The 20,866-nt window shown below is 41.1% G+C and overlaps 1 protein-coding gene across 1 annotated transcript; it reads left to right on the top strand.

Annotated features, from left to right (window-relative positions):
• Positions 1-1,915: 1,915 nt before the first annotated feature.
• Positions 1,916-19,954, top strand: mntb (MAX network transcriptional repressor b). Its single transcript, XM_084729688.1, has 6 exons — positions 1,916-2,271; positions 6,860-7,445; positions 7,553-7,594; positions 9,547-9,658; positions 16,020-16,212; positions 17,684-19,954. The coding sequence occupies exons 1-6, from the start codon at positions 2,199-2,201 to the stop codon at positions 18,502-18,504; spliced, it is 1,827 nt and encodes a 608-aa protein (XP_084585814.1). The 5' UTR covers positions 1,916-2,198; the 3' UTR covers positions 18,505-19,954.
• The last annotated feature ends 912 nt before the right edge of the window (positions 19,955-20,866 follow it).

Raw genomic sequence — 20,866 nt, 5'->3', positions numbered from 1 at the left:
AGGAATCACTAATTAACATGTTTCACCATTTTCTGACATTTTGAACTAGGACTGAATCAAAACTGTATCGGAATCGAAATATGGCCTACTGTAATTTTCAAATTGCAGAAAACACAATATTGGTTAAAGGTGAAATATGGCATTTTATATGATATATTGTTGTATTATAGAGATGTCTTAGCCCACTCAACAGACTTATCCCTGCAAAAATCAGACCATAATCATATTTTTCGATGAAAATGACAGTGATGTACAATTATTATTCCCTCTAATATCACAAATCACCCAAATCAGTCAAACCTATGGCAATAAGATATTTTTTCAAAATCATTCAGATTTATTTTATTGACCAAACAACTAACTGATCAGTCACTAAAATAACTGACAGCTTAATCAAAAATGAAAATTAGTGTTAGTTGCAGCCCCAGTTAATAATTAATTACTTTTTCTTTGGAAAAGATAATGTGACAATTACTGTATCTCAGTATAGTTGCTTTTATCCATGAAGTGGCAACAACATATCCATTAATATTTTGTAAATGTTCATTTCAAAATGTGGCTCAAAAACACATTATTGAAGATTTCAGAACACAATTTGATAAAATACCGTCTGTGAAGTAATGATCTAGTGCCTATGGTGTAAAATAGATGGTCAATAATATTTAATTGAATATATTATTAATGGCTATAATCTAAGCTCCAAAAATCACCATTCAATACAGGAATGCATTTTGGTCAGCTGCTTTTCCCCAGAATTAATTCACCCTCATTCACTAGTAAACCCCGCCCCTCGTCGTTTGATTGACAGCTCAGATCCCGAGACAGCAGGGTGGCCAGTCACGCTCTCGCCATGCAAATGAGCCGCGCTCGGGCCGGGCGGGTGCCCATGTGGACCAGCACCATGCCTTGTTGTTCTGCGCGCTGATTGGCTGCTTGGCGCCTGATTGTTCTTCATGCGCTGCGGGCCAGCGGCGGGAACGAAAACATGGAGGAATAATTATTGACATGAACAGGAGTTTCCTTCCCTTGAATCATGCAGATACACTCGAGTAAACCATGCGCCCGTTTTGCTCCAGGAGCGTTTAGGCAGCAGCTGTGACAGACACAGTGTCCCTTTGCACTTGTTTGGTGTCGGTTTGTGATAGTTTTGAGTCCCTGTGTAGTTGTTTTATGTCTCCTTGTAGTCTTTTCTCTCATTGTTGTATTTTTATGTCTCTTTGTGGTAGTTTTATATCTCTGTAGTTGTTTCTTTTCTCTTTGTGGTACTGTATCTTTGTGCTATTTTTGTGTTTCTTCTTGTTGCCATTTTTGCCTCATTGTGGTCTCTTTGTGATCAGTTTGTGGTACTTTTGTGTCATTTTGTAGTTGTTTTGTATTATTATATGTGTCTTTTTGATACTTCTGTGTCTCTTTTTGGTAGTATTGTGTCTCCATCAAGTGTTTCTTTGTCTCCTTGTGGTAAATATATGTCTCTAGTAATTTTGTGTCTCCTTGTAGTTGTTTTCTGTCTGTGGTAGTTTTATGTCTCTTGTTAGTTTTGTGTCACCTTGTAGTTGGTTTGTGTGTCTGTGGTAGTTTTGTGTGTGTTTTTGTTATATAGTTTTCCATCTCCTTACAGTCATTTTGTTTCTAATAGCAGTAGTTTTGTGTCTTCATGTAGTATTTTTTGTCTTTTTGAGGTAATTTTGTGGCTCTTTGTAGTCATATGATCGACCTTCATAGACAAATGTTCACAGTCACTTCAGACACTCTTGCCTGCCTGATATATTGGGCCCCTCAGACTGTGCACAGTAGTCCGGCTCAGTAATCCATCCCTGCTTGTAAGGTCACCGGGACTAACAGCAGGGAGCGATCCGTCGCCGGGTTTTGTCGAAGGCCGTAGTAACAGGGCGGGGCAGGAATCCGGGAGGGGCGGGCCTTAACGAGAACACGACTCGCCTTGTTGTGTGTATTCCCGTGCTCGCATCGCCATCTTGTTGCAATCCTATTTTTTACGTATGCGAGGATCTACTTTGCGTTTGGCCGGATTAAAAATCGTCCGTCTGCTTTCAGGAGAAACACAGGGGACGAAAAGCTCGGGCGTGCGAGTGTGAACCGTGCACACGGCGCTTCCTACCCGGGACACTACCTACCCCCTCGGTCTTTTTCCTCCTTCCGTCCCGGGCCACCGGGTCGCCTGCCGTGAGGGTTTACGCGCAATGAGCATCGATACACTTTTGGAGGCGGCCAGATACCTGGAATGGCAAGCCCAGCAACAACAGATCACACGTGGTAAGTTGAACAGCAGACTGGTGCACCGTGCTGAACGGACAAATAGCACTGTGTGCTACATCCTTAAACTGCCTCTGTATGGAACCGTAAAGCCGTTACTACTATCAACGGCTGGGCTTGCATTTTCAACCGACCCGCCTATGATGAACGGAAGCGTTTGTAGTTTTTTTTGTGGGTTTATTGGCCTGGGTTCATGCCAAAATAAGAGACTGAAGTCACTGCAAAGTATCGGCAATTCCCGAGTAGTTAATTATTAGACATATTTGTCTCCCCTTAATGCGGAAACGGTCAAAGTTGTTTTGCGAACTACTTTGCGCGCTCTCGGTGTGTGTGTGTGTGACAGTTTCAGCACTCAAGTGACTCACCGTACGCGCGCGTGCGTGATTGTGTGTGCGCTAGAACACATAGCAGAGGAGTTCCTGTCAGTAACCGAGATCTATTTATTTATTGTATCTTTGTTATCCAGCAGATAGCTGTAGACTGTGCACTTAATTGCAATATCGATATCTAAAACCTCAAATGCATTTTTAAAAATTGCTAATATTTTGAATGAAATTGGTTTATTTTTTAATATAGTTTCACATTTGACATATTTGTTATAAAAGAGCCCCTCAGTATCGATTTGGCCCAGTTTTTTGTCCGTCGAGCCCCGGCAGGGCGGTGGCGAGCAGAGGCTGCTCTTTACATAATACCCTGACACTGCTCACATATCTTATGACACACAGTGGGGCGGGCCCTCACGTCCTCGCCCCGACCCATTTCTTTATATCTGCATATAAAATGTGTGTTTGTGTTCCTCCTCTTCGTCAGAAACTGATCACTTACCAATCGACTTAATGATCACTGACTCGGTTTAAAGGAGACAGGGGGCTGCTTTTTGTGTTTCTCCCCTCTGATGATGACGTGTCAGACAAATCAACCCCCTCCCCCCCGCATGCTTACCCTACCGCGTGCTAGGATCCGCCCACAACGACCACGTGCACCCCCCCCCCCCCCCAATCCCCTTCTCTAGATACACACCTACGCGCACATAAACACACATACACACGCACGCAGTCATCGTCTCCGCCCTTTCCATTCAGACTCCTGACAGTGGCGGGTCAGAGCCAGAAAGGGGGGTAAGTAGGGCAGCGTCCCTCTCTGCTCACCCCCCCACCCCACCCAGCCCAGCCTCTTTCAATGCAGGAGTTATGTAATTTACGTTTGCGTGCATTTGACAATCTGGAGCATGGTGTGTGTGTGTGTGGACTGTACTACAAAAGCTAGAAAAACAATGTGGCAGATGTCAACATACTCTCAGCTGCTACTGTCTGCCGGACATTATTTTTTATTTCTGCTATTTGATCTCTTTGTGGAAGTTACCCTTTTCTGTGTCAAGTTTTGCAATTGCATTTTGGTCCTTGGTAATCCTAAATCTCAGCAGTGCGTCTTAAGACTAGGGCTGAGTAACTTGGTTGAATCAACATGATAGTTAGGGATGAAGGATAAGTGTTTATGTCAATAGATTATTGGATGAAAATGAGAAACTTATATTATTATTTATTATTCAAGTAATGAAATTATGGGATATTAAATTATTCATCTGTGCTCACTACATCTGAGCATTACTCACCTCCATAAACTACAGGTTCTATGTACTTTTTAAAATACAGAAATGTGAAATAATTTGTTATCTCATCACTATCAGCCATGACAAGCTGATAATTATTAGTTACTGGTATTGGCTGAAAAAAACCTTTATTGTGCATCCCCAATTATATTATAATGGATATTTTTCAGTATGGATGTCATCATATGGCAAATGTATTTAAAATCCCACAGATGTCCAACTCAGTGATCGCTGTTCTTCTGTTGTACATTACAGGAGACTAAACTGTTTATAATTGTAAAGCATAAACTTACATAACCCAGAAATATCCAGTTGGCTTGGTAATCAATAAATTACCGAAAAAAAGAAAGACATTAGGGCTGTACAATAAGGTAAAAAAAAAATCAAATTGAGAGTATTCTGACAGTTTTTCTGAGATATGATTCACAATTAGTGGAAATGATCATTTTTACATCACAGTTTTGTTTTCTTCTAAACTATTAAAATCATGATGATGTCACGTTTGTTGGGGTCAGTACCAAAAATATTCTGGAGAACAAGATTTGTAGGACAGAGCATCTCTGCAGCACTACAGTAACTCTTCATTATAAAGCTGTTTTGTCACACATTTTTATTTTATCAAAACAAAAAAGCAGATCTGTCATTTGGATATTGCATAGAGCAGTTTCAATAATATTTTGATTAATTGTGCAGCCCTAAAATAAATCTACATTGGAGAATCTCAAACCACACAATGATTGGCATTTTTCTTGATAAATCAATTTATTCTTAACTTTGTTTACTGTGCGTTTGGTCTCTTCTGGCACATGAATTACACTCGAAATAGGAGTGTAGGGAGGGGGAGAGAGTCTGTAACCTTAGAAATATGTATACAAAGTGCAATTACACTGGGGACGAAGACCAAGCGAGAAATTATTTAAGAGAAAACAGTATGTTAAAGAGGTGCTGGATTATTTAGACAGTCTTATGTGTATCATTAACATGATATCAATATTAATGTCTTAATTTGATTGATTATTTGTCAAATCCCATTGATTAAAAAGGATGTATGATTCCAAAAGTGCAGAGTAATAGTTTGTATATGATGATGGTGACAGTATTTAGCTGGGTGGGCTGTCTCTGAGGTGTACTGTTGCCCCAGGTGGAAGGAAATCGCGTCATCAGGAGTTTGCAGTTTCATGTGGAGAAGCTCTGAATGTGTTACTTAACACGCAGGCAGGCATGTTGGTGTGTGGTGTTTCTATTTAGTTTTATGATGCTGCTGATAGCGGGGCTGTGTGTTGGCGTCGTGCAGGTTTGAGGAATCCCTGGGATCTTCTTTTTCTAATGTTGCTGTTTCCATGGTAACTAGAGGGCTTTCCACATCGCTTTGAGTCTACAGTGTGCAGTAACTACTCACTCATATCATTAAGTGTGTGTGTGCCTCTGCACACTCAACAAGAGCACAGCGTGGAAACATTCCCATCCCTGTGAATATTTTAAATCTATTTTTTGACTTGTTTTTAGCTTCCTTCATGCGACAATACTTCATTTGTATGTTGGTGTGGTGCCAACTCTGTTTGACCCGGCAGAGTGGCTCCCTGACAATAGTCCACTGCTGTTGGTCAGACGGCCCTGACGTAGCCCAGAGGGAAAAGCATGCTCAGTGCTGGACTGGTCCAATCACAGGGCAGACAGAGGGGTGTTCTCTCCAGTCAGGAAACAGATCCAGACACAATTTCTGTGGTTATTTCCCCCTCCACATGATCTGATTCTCCGATGACATCATTCTTTGTGTGTGTGCTTGTGTGCAGGTAGTGTTGAGGTGTTCGCTGTACAAACAAAGTGACTTCTGCTCTGTAGCACTACAGTGAAACGGCTAAGATTACCTGAAGGGAACTTGCATCTTTTGTTTGATGTTGGTTGATAAATCACAAGTAATTAATGATTTACAAACTGGACGTAGAGCATTTTCTGCATTCAGTACAGATGTTTGTGTGTCTGTGCCTGTGTCTATGCATCAGTGTCATATACTGTATTAGAAGCATGAAAGACAGATTTAACCATTGGAAAAAGTAAATTGTGATTTGGCACTTTGTTCAGTGTTCTCTTTGATGTACAACTGAATCTCCAGTTTTTCTCTTTTTAAAGGCATAGTTTGGATTATTTGATGTAGGGTGAGGTGCCGGCATAGAAGCTATGCAATATACAGCTGTGAATGGAGTCAGCAGAAAATTATTTTGGGCATTTAAAAAAGGCCGACCTAAAAAAATGTTTATTAATGTCAGTGTACTCTATATTTAGAATATTTTCACCATTTTACCTTGTGATTAGACAGCCTTGTCTGACAGAAAACCACTGTTATGTGAGGCACATATTGCCCTCTCCAAACTAACCAAACACTATAAGAAAAATCAGTAATGTTACTTTGCAGAACTCGATTTGTTAATTTGTTTGTGTTATTTTGTGACTAAAGTGTGTTAAAAGGTTAGTTGAGATTGATGGCGGTCACATGATAACGTAAACAAACTAACAGATCGAAGCAGTGGCAGACCACCAACTCCATTGTTCTGCGAGTTCAATGACTGATTTCACCTGCAGGGTTTGGTTGATTTGGAGAGAGTGATATTTGGCTTGTATAATGGCAGTTTCCTGTTAGAAAAAGTTTGTCTTACGGCAAAGTAAAGTGGAAAAATTGTAGTGTACACTTAGACGGCCAATGTATTTTTTCTAGGTGGACCTTTTTTTAAGTGGCTAAAATATGTTTTGTTGTTGACCCTGTCCAGAACAGTATATCACTCAGCTTCAGTGTTAGTAACCCTCTCTATGTCTCCAAATGGGGGGGTAGTAGCTAATAAACTGATTATGGATAACTGCTTCATACAACCTGATCAAATAATCCAAACTGTCCCTTTAACATCTCATCTGTCTAACCTCTTTGTTGGTGTCCAATATTTTACATCTCTCACTTTGTACATTTTCTTTTCTCACCTCCTACAGAAGAAGAGCAACGCAAAGAGAAGGAGCTCATCAACAGGGAGGCGGAGTCAAGATGTGTGGAACTTGTGACCTCGTTGTCTCAGCCAGTCAGAGCCAACCACATCACTTGGGGCGATGACACCCACCGTCAACAGCCGCATCACCCTCCTCCCGCCCCTCCGCCCCCCTCCCTCCCACCTCCTCAAGTTCCGATCGCCGTCATCCCAATGGTCCCAGTTGTCACCGCGACACCCTCTGTCCCACCCCTCCCACTCACAACGCCAATTGCTGCGGCGGCGACATCACTCAAAAGCTCCCCGCCAGTCAAGAACGCTTCCTCCCCTCCGCAGCAGCAGCCGCCGGCCTCTCCTCACCTGTTGTGTGCTCCCCAGGTGAAAGTAGAGACCAGTCAGCAGCTGGTTGGTGCAAAGCCCAGCCAATCACAGCCTCAGGTTCAGATTCAGTACCCAACTTCCATTAGCACTAATGGCTCTGGCTCTCAACATGCACTGGCCCCCCATCAAGCTCCACCCACATCTCAACCACGGCCTAATGGAGTGACGATGGAGGACATGAGAGGGATGGAAGGGAAGAGGAGACCAGGAGGGTCAGTTTGTGTGTGTGTGTGCGCTTATGTGTGTGTACTCGTTAAAGTTGATATAAGTTTGTAGACCGGTTTATGATGGAGTTAAATGATTTATTTTGTGTTTTCAGAGCGGGGACCAGAGAGGTGCATAATAAACTGGAGAAGAACAGGTCAGTCAAAATAATGTGAACTTCTTATTGTTGCAGTTGATGTTACCCTATCAAGAAATAAGAAAACAGCCCTGTTTTCTTAGCTTGGCCACCACATACACGTTTTTATGTTTATTAAAGAGACAGTTCCCTTCAAAATCAAAAATACATATTTTACGTCTCCCCTGTAGTCCATCCATCCATAGTTGTTTCATGATTAGCTGAGTTTTGGAGGTATCGGCTATAGAGATATCTGAATACTTTCCATTATATTGAAACTAGATGGCACTCAGCTTGTGGTGCTCAAAGAGTCAAAAATTACATTTGGGAAAACTCGACACCAGTGTCTCCTTCCAGAAATCATGACCTAGTTACTAAAGATAATCCACAGACCTTGTTGTGAGCAGTTTCGTGTACAAACTACTTTCTTTCTACAGTAAAATCTACCGAAACTACTTTGTTTCATCTAGAAAGTAGTTCATGCATGAAACTGCTCACAACAAGGTCTGTGAATCATCTTGAGTAAGTGGCTCATGATTTCTGGAAAAAGGCATTGCTTTTGAGTTTTTTTTTTGTTTTTTTTTTGGCTCTTTGAGCACCACAAGCAGAGTGCCTTTTAGTTAAATTATATTAAAGAAAAGGCATACATGGTCTATATCTCCAAAACTCAGCATCTCACACCAAAACTATCTAGATGGATAAGCAGCACTACAGGTAAGAGGAAAAATCTGTATTTTTGACTTTGGGGTGAACTGTCCCTTAAAGTGTGCTATGAAAAGGTTTTGACTTCCTGAAGGGCATGGCATTTACACAACATAACACAAAACCATGAAATCCTCCTCAAGCATGCAAAATTGGAGTTATGAGGCCTCCTTAAATGACAACAACTTGGTTAATCTCTCAAGTAAATCATCACCTTCCTAATAAATAATGAATATTCTCCAATAAGGTTGTCAGAAGTATCAATGTTCTGATACTTTTTCAGTACCATGTGTATAAAACAATACAACATCCACGAAATGTACTGTAGTACTGAAGCTATTAAAAAAAGGTCTTAGTGTTCATTCAGGACCTCAGTTCAGTTCAGTTTGGCTTACAGTAAACCAGATAGTGTTCACTGACTTTTTCTGTACCAGCACTGTGTACATGTCAATTTAAAAAGGAAAAAAACTCTCCTAGTACTTTGTTTCTTCTTGCAGTGGTATAGAAAGAGGTATTAAGCATTGTATTTTGTATATTACTATTGTACTAACGTTTAAAATCACTGACTCCAATCAGGGATTAGGGAAAACAGCTGTTTTTACTCAGCTTGACCACCACATACACACAATCCTTTCTATTCGTTAAAGCTACTACAAGGAGTTTTTAACTAGTAAACAGAAACAGCCTCAATTCATCTCTGTTGCCTCTGTATGACCGATATGAATTAACAAGATCATCTACAAGAGTATCAGCTATTTCTATTCTAAACTTTTTAGCTTTTTACTTTTTAATGCCTGCCACCGAGTTGGATTCTTTGAAATCAGTTGAAGCAAGCCTGTATTTACGTTTATCCAGGCAAAGTGTCAGTGTGTTGTATGTCAGCAAGTTAAAAAGAAGCAAGAGGAGATTTTTTTTTTTTAGATAATTATATTTTTGACATTATACTTTGGTGTTATTGTGGAGGAATCACTATTTGTTTTGTCCACAGAAGCTTCCAAAATCATCAAAATATGAACCTTCCTTGTAGTAGTTTTAAGTGTGTCACGAAAGAGTATTAACAGCATAGAAGTCAAGGGATTGAAACCATGAAACCCTTCCCAAGCATGCAAAAATTGAGTTGTGAGGCCTCTTTAAATGACAACAGCTTGGTTAACCTCTTGAGCAAATCATGCTCAACTTACTGTTGATGGTGAACTTTCTTTAAGACAGCAATCTGATATTGACCATATCAAAATTCTGACTCTTTCTCGTTTCTGACTCTGGCCCTTCAGGCGAGCGCACCTCAAAGAGTGTTTTGAGACGCTGAAGAAGAACGTTCCAAATGTTGACGAGAAGAAAACCTCCAACCTCAGCGTTCTCCGCAGTGCTTTGCGTTACATACAGGTAGAGTTTGAATACATATTCTCAGGTTTCCCAGTGTAGTGAGACTGTAAGCTTTTTCACACTGGTGTGGTCTGACACAGTACTTTGGGTCCTACTCGCTTCTTGTTTTTCATTGTATTGTTTTCACGTCTCTCTGAGTTTGAATTGATCGGTTCAGCTGTGGGAACAGCACAGTGTAATTGATATACAATGCCTGTTTTGTGAGCCATTAAGCTGTTTTGTGTTGGTTAAGTCTCTTGTGACTATGATGTGGCATCTGACAAATACTGGTGAACCAGCCTATTAGAAAATTGTGAATAAATCCAATGTTTTCCTCAGTCTATACAACGTAATGACTATATATTTTTTAAGATTATTTTTGGGTTTTTTTTGTCTTTAATCATAGTGACAGCTGAAGATGACAGGAAAGGGGGGTGAAGAGAGAGGGCTCAGTACATGGGATCCACACGCTATCAACTGAGCCATAGGGGCACCCGTAATGACTATATTTTATAAGAACTTGGAGATTTTTTTGAGAACATTAGTTTGCATTTTAAATGTTTCAGTTGATTCAGTTGTGTCATACAGCATGAAATAGAAAAGGTAGTTTTCTCAGGAACTAAATAACCGCAATGCATGAGAGTAACATTTTTGTGGGGAAATATTTGTAGGGTGTTGTAGTTGTGTAGCGTACTAATGTTGCATTGCTAAGGGTGATGTGGGGGAGGGAACTGCATTGCCTGAAGAGGTGAGTTTTCAGTCCACAGAAGTAGACGAGGGAGGATTTCTGCATCGTGGCAGAAAAAAAAAAATGAATTTCAGCCTGGAGCTAGATGCAGTGGTTCCTTTTTTTTGTGGAGTGGAAGCTTCAGGATTTTGATTTCAATGGAATATGCAATGGGGGAGTCAGTGGAAGGAGCTAAATTAGGCCATGAGATGGAAGAGCTTGTTCAAAATGAGACTGGCTGTGAGATCTTGAGCCGCCTTCAGGGAGCACTACACACAGAAGGATTTGAGGCAGTCTTTGACAGGAAATGGTGATGGTGGGGATATGAGCTATATCAATGAGTTTTGATATGAAATCCATACTGCACAGCTCAGGTTTTCCTGTTTTATGAGTCATGTCAGATGAAAGGTCTTTCCATTTACCAGCCAGAAAAACAAATGTAAACATGACATATAATAGTAGTGGCTACTAGTGCAAAAACAGTCAGTGAATCAGTTGGTCGACCAAAAGTTAATCCACAAAAACCGAGGAAATGGATCAAAAACATATATATTTTTTGTAATAAGTTTTTTATTGTTTAAATAGTAAATATCTAATTTTTATATTCATAGTTGCATCTGCTTTCTGCCTTTTCTCAATTTCTTTATCAAAAACTGAATATATTGGGGATTTTGGATTGTTGGCTGGACACAGCATGCAAATGAAGTTCGTTTGGGCTCTAGGAAATGATTGAGAGCATTCTTCCATTATTTAACGTTTTTTATAGACTAGATAATTTATTGATTAGTGTATTAAAGTAATGCTTTACAATTTGGCTTGCAAACAGAAGCCAATAGTAGTAAATATTAAATGCAACAATTACTAAAAAAATAATCTGCAGAGTAATCTATAGTACAAGTAATCAGCCCTAAGTATACACACAGCTACCAGTTTTAGTAGCCACTTTTGTGTGTTGTCCTTAACCAATACTTGAACACAATACCAATGAATAATCAGTTAATAATTGTAGTGGCTAATTAGCTGTTTTAAATATTCATTCATGAAGCAGGAATAGAATAATAAATCAAGAAGTCTCTCGCTTATAACTGCTGCTCTTGTCTACCTGAAAACTTGTGAGCTCCAGAGAAATTGTGCACAAAACAATATCAGAACACATTATTAGATATTTAATTTTTGATCTGTCGAATCATAATGGCAATTAATGATTGATCATTAACATTGTGCTTGTTTTTAAAGAAAAACTGAAATGGAATATTTAATTTGGAAGACAAAAAATTGTAAAAATGATTACAATTTGTTGATATTGACACAATATCTTAAAAAAAGCCAGTAACAATAATATTGAATCAGTCTAATACGGCTGTGATCTTCACAAATGTTAGAGATGAAAGCTGAATGTCCAGCTACTACTCTCTGTCTCCGTCTCTGTCTCCATCTTCCTCTGATCTATAACACAGTCTGTAGGTTTTCATTGTAGATGAGTGCCTCGTTCTTTTTTTTCCCACCTCCTCTCTCTGTACCTCTCCTCATGCGAACCTGTAAACCTCAGTCTCCCTCCCTCTCCCTGAGCCATGTGAGATCTGAGCACATGGCTAGCGCAAGCCCGGTGACGTCACCGGAGCTCACCCACTCCGGTCTGCTCTGCGCCGCTAGATTGCAGAGACAGTGTCAGGTACTGGGTACGCTCACGGAGCGGTTACAGAAGTGTTTCCATGGTGATACAGTGGAATAGGTGCAGATTTTTCGTCTTTTAACCCCTGTCTGACTCAACCTATTCTTCTCTTCATTTGTGTTCATCTCTTCCTGCGTCTCCCCTGCTGCCTCTTGCGTTCAGAACGCTTGGTAACCATAGCAACGGGCAGCAGGTGGCCAGGGCACTGTAGTCAGTCCTTTCCTCAATGTTTGTCTGCACAGGAGAGCGATCTGTATGTGATGTAAAGACTAAATCAGTCACTTTCTGCATATATTGGTCTTTTTGTCAATGGTTATGGATGATGGAGCAACAATATGAGCTTTCAGCAGTCGTTGTCCTCATATCAACCTTACGAAGATGACACGTCTACACAGATGCATAGGTGATTAAAGCCAAGACACCTGTCAGGCCAAAATATCATCATCCTTTAGTCATTTGCACCTTTTTTATTAGAGAGGATGTGTTGAAGGAGGAAGGATAAAGGAGGCATAGATGAAGCGGAGGAGGAGGAGGAGGGAGGAAAAGGGGGGAAGGGTGTCAAGGGAGCGATGGATGGGGGAGTAGAGGAAGGAGTGAGTGTGGGATGGAAGTGTGGAGGAGGAGGAGGGGGCGGGGGTTGGGAGTGATCCGAAGCACCCGACTGGCAGACATCCAGTCACATCACTCCTTACATGTAATTACCCCTATGCTTCACCCAATTACATAGCTCCTTATGTTTTTTTTTTTTGTTTTTTTTTACAAACTGCTGCTCAAGCAGCCAAATCCTCATGGATGAGGTTGCCAAGGAAACTGCTATGGGTGACAGCTGTTTCCTTGGTGATTTGCCACAGGCCTAATGGTGTCTGGGTTTGTATGGGAAGACCTTGAAATGATGCTCCTGGATGCACATGCGCACATACATTAGCAGTTGTAGTTCCTCTGCAGCCAGCTCGTGCTTGGTAATGTCTGTGTTTCAAAGAATACCTGTGTGTGTCAGTAGTGTCGTGCTCTGTCTTCAAGTCTTGTAGGAGTGTATTCAGTTAGTATGCATATGCAGTAGGGAAATAATATAAGTTAAAAGCCATTTTTAAACGGATCTGCCATGAAGGAGGCTCATTACGCTGGCTTTGCTTTTTTTTATTACACTGAACCAAACAGGTGTGTGATTTTTAGATAGTATGTCAGTGTTCTGGGAGCAAAATAGGCGTGATGTGTGATGCAACAGCATTGGGGTCTAGCGTGATGACTAACTGCACCGGTCAACAAGTGATTCTGCTTTTCTCCTCTTTTGCAATCACATGTACCGCTGATAACCTCATGAATCTACAAATTAAAGCTCTATATGTGATCCTGGGTAAATGAGGGGTTGTTTCTTCTGCAACAATTAAGTGAAAAGGACCATCAGCTGGTATCATGAACTTGATGATGAGGGGTTTCTCACTGCAGTTTCTCAAATGGCCACTTGAGGCTGGCTCCAAAAGCGAGTTAATCCTCATAGAGCACCCTATTAACATGGCCAATTTAACAGCAGAAATAAACATGTCTACAGCCTGGTACAACATACAGTTCTGGTCTCTATAGCTAATTTTCCCATTCATGACAACTGTACGGGGCTGCATTTTTATATAACCTGACTATTTAAATTTACTTTAAGGCTCAAAATTAAGAATAATTAAGGGCTTGGCCACTTCAAGTGACAGATGGGTATTGTTACAGGTGTCGAGCCGTAAGGTAGCCACTTCATTTGGCTGCCTCAGCTCCATTCACATTCAACTTCTTTCCTCAGCGTCTTTTCCCGTCCTGCCAGCTTACCCTTTTTACACATCAGTTTGACTGACGTGTAAAACCTGTCGGCCTCCACTGTTGGTGAAATTGGGGAAGAGTGCCTCCCAATTCTGTACTCATGCATTTTATACAGAACAGTAGACAGAGCAACAGTGCAACACCCCGCCCTGAACAGGCTGTGTAAAAGAGGCAATAATCAGATATGTAATAACAAACATGAATCAGCTGGATTAACTTTTCTTGTAATGACTGAAACTTGCTGTTAAAACAAACCAACCAATGTCATTTAACTCTGTCAGATGTTAAGACTATTAGGTCTGTTGGGAATGCGTGATCTGATTTGCTGTAATTTCCAAAACTACCTTTTCACTCCTAACCCTGAAAAACTGCTCCCACAGTTATGTGAAAAGGCTTCGTGTGTTTAGCAGAGAGGAAGGTGTTAGTTGAGAGATGTGGAGCTGTTATAAGAAGGCAAAGTTCACCAGGTATGGACCGGCAGCTGTAACTGTTAAAGTAAAGGCAGTGAATTAGGACAGGAGCAGCCAGAGCGTGTGAGGCCATCACATGTCTGCAGAGAGTAAACAGCTTTGTAGTCGTCTTGTAGTAGGGTCATGTGTCCTCATGTGCTCATTTTCTGTCCCCCTCTCTCTTGTTTTTCCATCACTATGTTCTCTTTTTGGTTGCACCAGCCAGACAGGAAACTCATTTCTATTTTGTTTTTTTTCCCCCAGAAATTATGCTGACTATTCAACTAGTCAGCTGGATATTTAGTTTACAATAATGTAAAGAACTCAACTAGCTGAACACAGCAGGAATTTCACAGTATTTGACTGCTTTCTGTTTACCAACATAATCCCTTCACCCCTTCCTTTCCCACTTCTGCGTCCTCTGCCCTCAACCACCCTTTCCCCGACCATTTTCCTCCTCTCCCTCCTCCCCTTTCTCCCTCATTCCTCCCCAGTAATCTTTGTTAATGTACTTAGCCCGTCGTACTATTTGGTGTTCACGCGTCAGCTGACCTACACAGAAACTGGGTCACAGAGACGGCGTGGCGGGGATGGAAGCACTGTGCTCTGTTTCTCTAAATCTTCCTTTTATAAATGTTCTTTTTGTGTCACTCTGTTGTGTTTTGTCTTTCGTGTTTCATTTGTAAAACTAAACGCACATGCAGGTTACTGCTCAGCGTGACAGTGGTGTGCCGTGAAATTAATACGTTCATTCAGTCACATGTGACTAATGTTCAGGTTGCAGTAATCCAGTGACATCAGGATTGTCAGGACTTGAGTGATTGGTGTAAGTAAAACACAGCAGCAGGGCGTTTACTCCCACTCTGACCCTGTTCTCTCTAAAAAAAAAAAAAAAAAAGACAAGCTTGATATCCAGGAAATGGGAGGAGCTTAAATCTGTGACGCCAGAAAAAGCAGTGTGTGAATTTATATGCCTGCCTTCCTGCTGGTCTTTGAAAGTGGGATAGCGTGATGGACGACATTGTTTTTCAAGATTGTGCAAGTTGGGGGAAATGTGGGAGCGGTCAAGATAGAACAGAGAGAGAGAAAGTTGGTCTGAATTTGCTGTTGTAATCCCAGTTCTTTGAACTGTAGATATTTAACACTAAACCTGCCTTCACAGAAAGAACTTAATTTTATTACCCTGTTTCCATTGTTTTCTGGTCTGCTGCTATTTGCCTTGTTAATTTCCAGCTGCTGTTGTTAACTGTTAATGCAAACTCAACACTTCCTCCATCTGTTTCATATTAACACATTTCCAGTATTTTAGGCAGCATAATCCCTCGCAGGGCTCAAGAATAAGGATTGGCTGCTTGCCTAGCTCAAGTAAAATGCCATGTCGGGTTAGTAAATCTGGCAACTCACTTGCAGCCTGACCGGGCTAGTGTTAAAAAATAATTAAGCTATTAATCTATTTTGATATTGGACTCATTGTCAAAGTTATTTTTCATGCAAAATGGCAGAAAATATTTTCACCCTCTCAAATATGGAATTTTACTACTTTATTTTCTGGCCTTTTATTTATTCATTCAGACTGCAGCCTCAGATTCATTCAAGTTTTTATTTCAGAATTCACAGTGCATATGTCAACTCTGTGTTGACACATGTACTGTCAGCATGGAAGTGTTTTATAGTGTTTTTATCTGTCCTATCGATGCTTATCTCTTCTGCTTTCTGTGTCTCCACTGCAAGACTCTGAAGAGGAAGGAGAAGGAGTACGAGCACGAGATGGAGCGTCTGGCCAGAGAGAAGATCGCCACGCAGCAGCGGCTGGCCGAGCTGAAGAACGAGCTCAGCCAGTGCATGGACGTCATCGAGATCGACAGAGTGCTCCGACAGACCATCCAACCAGAGGACGACCAGGCCTCCACGTCCACCGCCTCAGGTACAACAACTCTCCGACATACATTATATATTACCTACATACCTGATACTCCTGTACAGAACTAATCACAAGCAGTGCAGTAGCAAATAGTGGTTACATTTAGTTTGAATTTCAGTGAACCTCGACTGTTTCTCACTCGCGCACACACTTGTTTTCACTGTTATTCGAAATATGACAGTATTCCATATTAGGCCTTATTCCAAATGTAGCATTTTCTGATTAACAAGTGAGATATGCAGATATTATTCCAGTTTTAGGAGCATTCTTTGGACATGTAGTCAGTGCACTGAATTGAGGTTTTAACCGCATGTCCTCTTCTCTGTTTATAGTCAGCTCTCTGCGTTGCAACAATCCAACTAGCCAACAGTTTGCGAAGCTGGGCTAGAGATGCATACACAAAAGAAAAAAAAACACATTTCTGGTTTTAAGGACAGGGTTTCTCTGGGTCCTAAAAGATTCTTGAAAACTCTAAAATCCAATTATCTGAATTTTAGGCCAGGTCTTAAAAATTGATTGGATTATGAACTTTACTTTTATTAATATACAACCTTTACCTGAAAAATAATATATAATCCTTTTCAGTCATCACTTATGACCATTAGAAGTGTGTGCTGGTTGTATCTGCATCTTGAATCTCCCTGTTTTTCTGTATCTTTTCATATATTTGTAACATGACAACAACAAAACCAACATGGAGCCAATTAAATAATAATGAACAGTTTGTTTTAGGGATGTTAATGATAAATATTAATCTATTAATCACCATTAACAATTTAAGCAATTAAATATGCATGAACCAATTAATCTGTTGTCTAGAAATGGCAGTAATTATGCTTCACTTGACATTGTTCTGTCTGGTTGAGCCATTTGTTGAATAAGGAAATTGAAACTTATAGCGAATTTTAAAAAAAGAAGAAGAAGAAGAAGAGAAAAAGCATGCATTTTGGACCGTATTAATGAGTAATTGATTAATCAGTAATGTCTTTTAATGTTAGGTAATGTTATCAGTTAAGGAAACTGCACAAAATATGCAACCCTAGTTTCATCTTAGGCTACTTTGCAAGTAATTCTGGGACGATTTTCCTTCCTATCCTTTTCAAGATTGTGCAAGTTGATTGATAATTTTTTTTTGCTAGTATGAATATGAAATATGTCTTAAAAAGTCTTACATTTATTTTCTTGAAACCTGTAGAAACCACACCAACTTTTAAACATTATGAAAGACTTTGGATATGCACAAATATCGCTACACTGACCTTGTCAAGAAAGTGGTAAAACAAATGAAAGAAGGAGGGTGTGTGTTAGTGGAAAATTCACTTTCATTCACCATATAAACCTCTTATATTTTTCAATATAAGTACAAAAAACAGATGAATCTGTGCATGTAAACATAGTCAGTGAACGTTACACATGGAGTACATTGTTTCTTGAATATTGTCATGATTACTAATAGTTTCCTTTCTGTCTACAGAAGGAGAAGACAACTTTGAGCAGGATATTGACGATGACGTCCCCACTCCTGTTACTGCTCCCACGTCCCTCCTCAAACCAACACCTCCCATCTTACAGGCCCAGCCGCTCCTCACCTCTCACCTGTCGATCCAGCACGCCGCCCTGCCTCTCTCTGGTGTCCTGACTTCACCCTCCCCCTCAGCTCCCCCTCCCCCTCAGGCCATCGCCCCCGCTCCGGCCCCGGCTCCACCCCCTCCGCTGCCGCCTCATCCCATCCAGCCCCCAGCTGTGCAGGTCCAGCCCACTGTCATCGCTCATGCCGCCGTCTCCCACCCCTCAGTCATACAGGCTGTCAACCATGGCCTGCCAGCCAATCACAAACACCTAACGCACATCGCCCCGTCACCTGGCCCCACCTCCTCCACCCCTCAGCCAATTGCAGCGGCTCCCACCGCCACCGCCACTCACCAGCAGATCGCCGCCCAGTCCATTGGACACATCACCGTCCACCCGGTGGCTCACCTGGGAGGTCCCCTGCAATCCCACCTCCCGACTCTCTACCCGCAGGGCGTGTCTGTGTCTCAGCCCACCATGGTGGGCCACATCACCCACACCTTTACCCACCACACCCTGCCACATGTCCAGGCTAACCCTCAAGCTAACACTAACACAGCCCAGGTGAACAGCGCCACCGTCATGAGCCAGGGGAGCCCATCGCTAGGCAAACCCACAGCAGTGCTGGCCCCCCACCCGCAGCTGGTAGGACAGGCCGCCGTCCTCAACCCTGTCACCATGGTTACAGTCCCAACCTTCCCTGTCAGCACGCTCAAACTGGCCTGAAAGAGACTGATGTTGGAGGACAGGAGACAGAGAGAAAGATTCTGAACTTCTGGATGAGTTTTCACACTCCAATCAATAATCAATCACAGAGAATCTCTGACAGATGCGTGAAAATTTACAAAAAAAAAAAAACTCATGAATTGTTTTTTTTTTTTGGAATTGTGATGAAAAATATCTCCAGAGATATTTAGGTCACAGATCTGTTAGTTTGTGAACATTGAAGCAGAGTCGGTGGGTCAGGCCATTGTTTGTGAAAATAAGACTGTGACATTTGTCTGCGCTGCAAAGACAGGAACTCTGTTTGACCTTCCTTTCTGGCCTCCTTCCCTCCAACCTTCCTTCCAACCTTCCTTCCTTCCTTGCCTCCTTTCCCTCCTTCCTTTACAACCAGAAGCACTAACATAATAAGCTCAGTTCACACTCAGGCATCAAGTATACTTACCTTAACTTTTCATTCACTCATCGAGGGAAAATCGCATGAGCGAGACCTTGTCGTTTGTTGTCAGGCTGTTGCCGTGGTGATACAGTATGTTCCCATTTTGTATTCATATACTCATGATGTCATGTGGGACGTTATGGTGGAATAATGTCACTCGTGTTTGAGAGCAGGAAGCAACAGCTGATGCAGTTGAACTTTTTGCAGTTAAACTGTGTCACCAGGAACGCTGACAGGGAAACTTCCTAATTTATATTGATTTCAGTTTCTTTTTCCCTCCATTTTGCCCCCTGATCCTAACACAAAACTCGCTCCATGAATTGACTGTTCAGCCTTCTCCATCTTCCTTACAAAGGTTGGAGGTTACTCACTGCTGCACTTGGCACCAAACATCTTTCAAATAGTTGAAATGAAAAAAAAAAAAGAATCCAATAATAAAAACGTATCCAATCGGCATTTAAAAAAGACAAAAAAAAAAAAAAAAGAAAGAAAAAGACACAGCTTGTCATCCTTATATGTGATTACTTGAGAAGTGATGTCTAAAGACAAAATGACCCTTGCCTGTTGGTTATTGCACAACTTTAGCTTTCCTTGTAGGAAACCGGACTTAAGAGTAGAGCATTAAGTTTGAGGTCAGCCATCAGCCAGAATAATGGGATGTTTGAAGCAATTTGAACCAGTCACTTAAATATAAATGGTGCACTGCAGTTTTGAACCTGTTCCCTCAGTGAAAACCTTGAACAGACTTAAATGTCAGATGTCCTTTAAAGGCTTGTGAAAGAAAAGCGTTATTGTTGTTGAGCTGTCAGATTGATTTGATTATTTCTATGCACACTAGTATTGTCACGATATCATCATTTTGATACAGTGCAGTATTTGATGCCATTTTCAATACCACAGGGAAAACTTGACACAACATTAAGGGCACAAAATTTTAAATTTTTATTAAAAGATAAACATAACGGTAACATGACAATGACAAACCTAAGCCTTTGAGAAACAGATTTTCCCTCATTAGATCATGCCTTTAGCATGCGTGTGCATCACATTGGCTTTTAATAAGTTCATCAGCTCAGATTGCGTTTTCCAGCCAATCAGAGACTGTTAAAGACAGCAATAAATTCGCACATCATGCAGATTAAGGATCTGATAAAACGCTAGGTAAGTATTAATGTACTTTATTAATGTCCTTGAATCCATAATTACAGTACCAGTCATAAGATCGGACACTCTCTATCCCAAATACCTGAATTTTATTTTATAAACAGAAAAGATTTTGACATGATGTAAAACCACAGCTAACTGCTCTCAAATCATCCAGTGACAGGTTTCCTCTTGTCTCTGTCATGGGTGATGTTTCCCCGAACACACTGTAGAGCGATACGAGTTTTCGTCCTCTTCACCCTAATGCAACAGCTCCCTCTGCTGCCTCATCCCAGACCTCGTACTGATGTTCGCACACGCAACACTGTGGGGCACAACACAAACTTCCTGCACATGCTTCTGCAATTTGGAAAAATTATGAGTGAGTATAACAGTTCACTCTTGACCTTGAAAACAGTAGTTTGACAAACCAAATCTGAACTAAAGAAACAATCCTGACTCAAGTTTTGCATGTCAGTACATGCAGTATGGAACTTTGGTCACATGACAAACATGATGAAAGCTCTAGAAAAGCTAGGAATTGGAGTTTGAGTTGAAGGGATAGTTAAGATCTTTTTGAAGTTGGATGAGGTACTTATCCAGTCAGTATTTAACCAACAGTAGATGGTGGTTGGCACAACTCCAGCTTGGAAAAAAACCCAATATCAGTTTAAGTGCACACTATATTTAGAATATTTTCAGTGCTTTAGATTGCCGTCAGACAGTCTTTTTTCAGTGAGAAACTGCTTTTATAAAAGCCATACGTTGCTCTCTCCAAAGCAC

The sequence above is a fragment of the Lutjanus erythropterus genome, chromosome 11, assembly GCF_056507025.1.
Source record: "Lutjanus erythropterus isolate fLutEry1 chromosome 11, fLutEry1.hap2, whole genome shotgun sequence".
Taxonomy (NCBI): domain Eukaryota; kingdom Metazoa; phylum Chordata; class Actinopteri; order Lutjaniformes; family Lutjanidae; genus Lutjanus; species Lutjanus erythropterus.
This window is presented reverse-complemented; position numbering and strand designations above follow the sequence as displayed.

What these genes read in the sequence shown, in the direction of transcription:
- mntb (XM_084729688.1), top strand. Translation starts at nt 2,199, where the DNA reads ATGAGCATCGATACACTTTTGGAGGCGGCCAGATACCTGGAATGGCAA. An exon ending in GGGAAGAGGAGACCAGGAGG is followed by an intron (nt 7,446 to 7,552) that starts GTCAGTTTGTGT and finishes TTGTGTTTTCAG; the next exon opens with AGCGGGGACCAGAGAGGTGC. An exon ending in CTCCACGTCCACCGCCTCAG is followed by an intron (nt 16,213 to 17,683) that starts GTACAACAACTC and finishes TTCTGTCTACAG; the next exon opens with AAGGAGAAGACAACTTTGAG.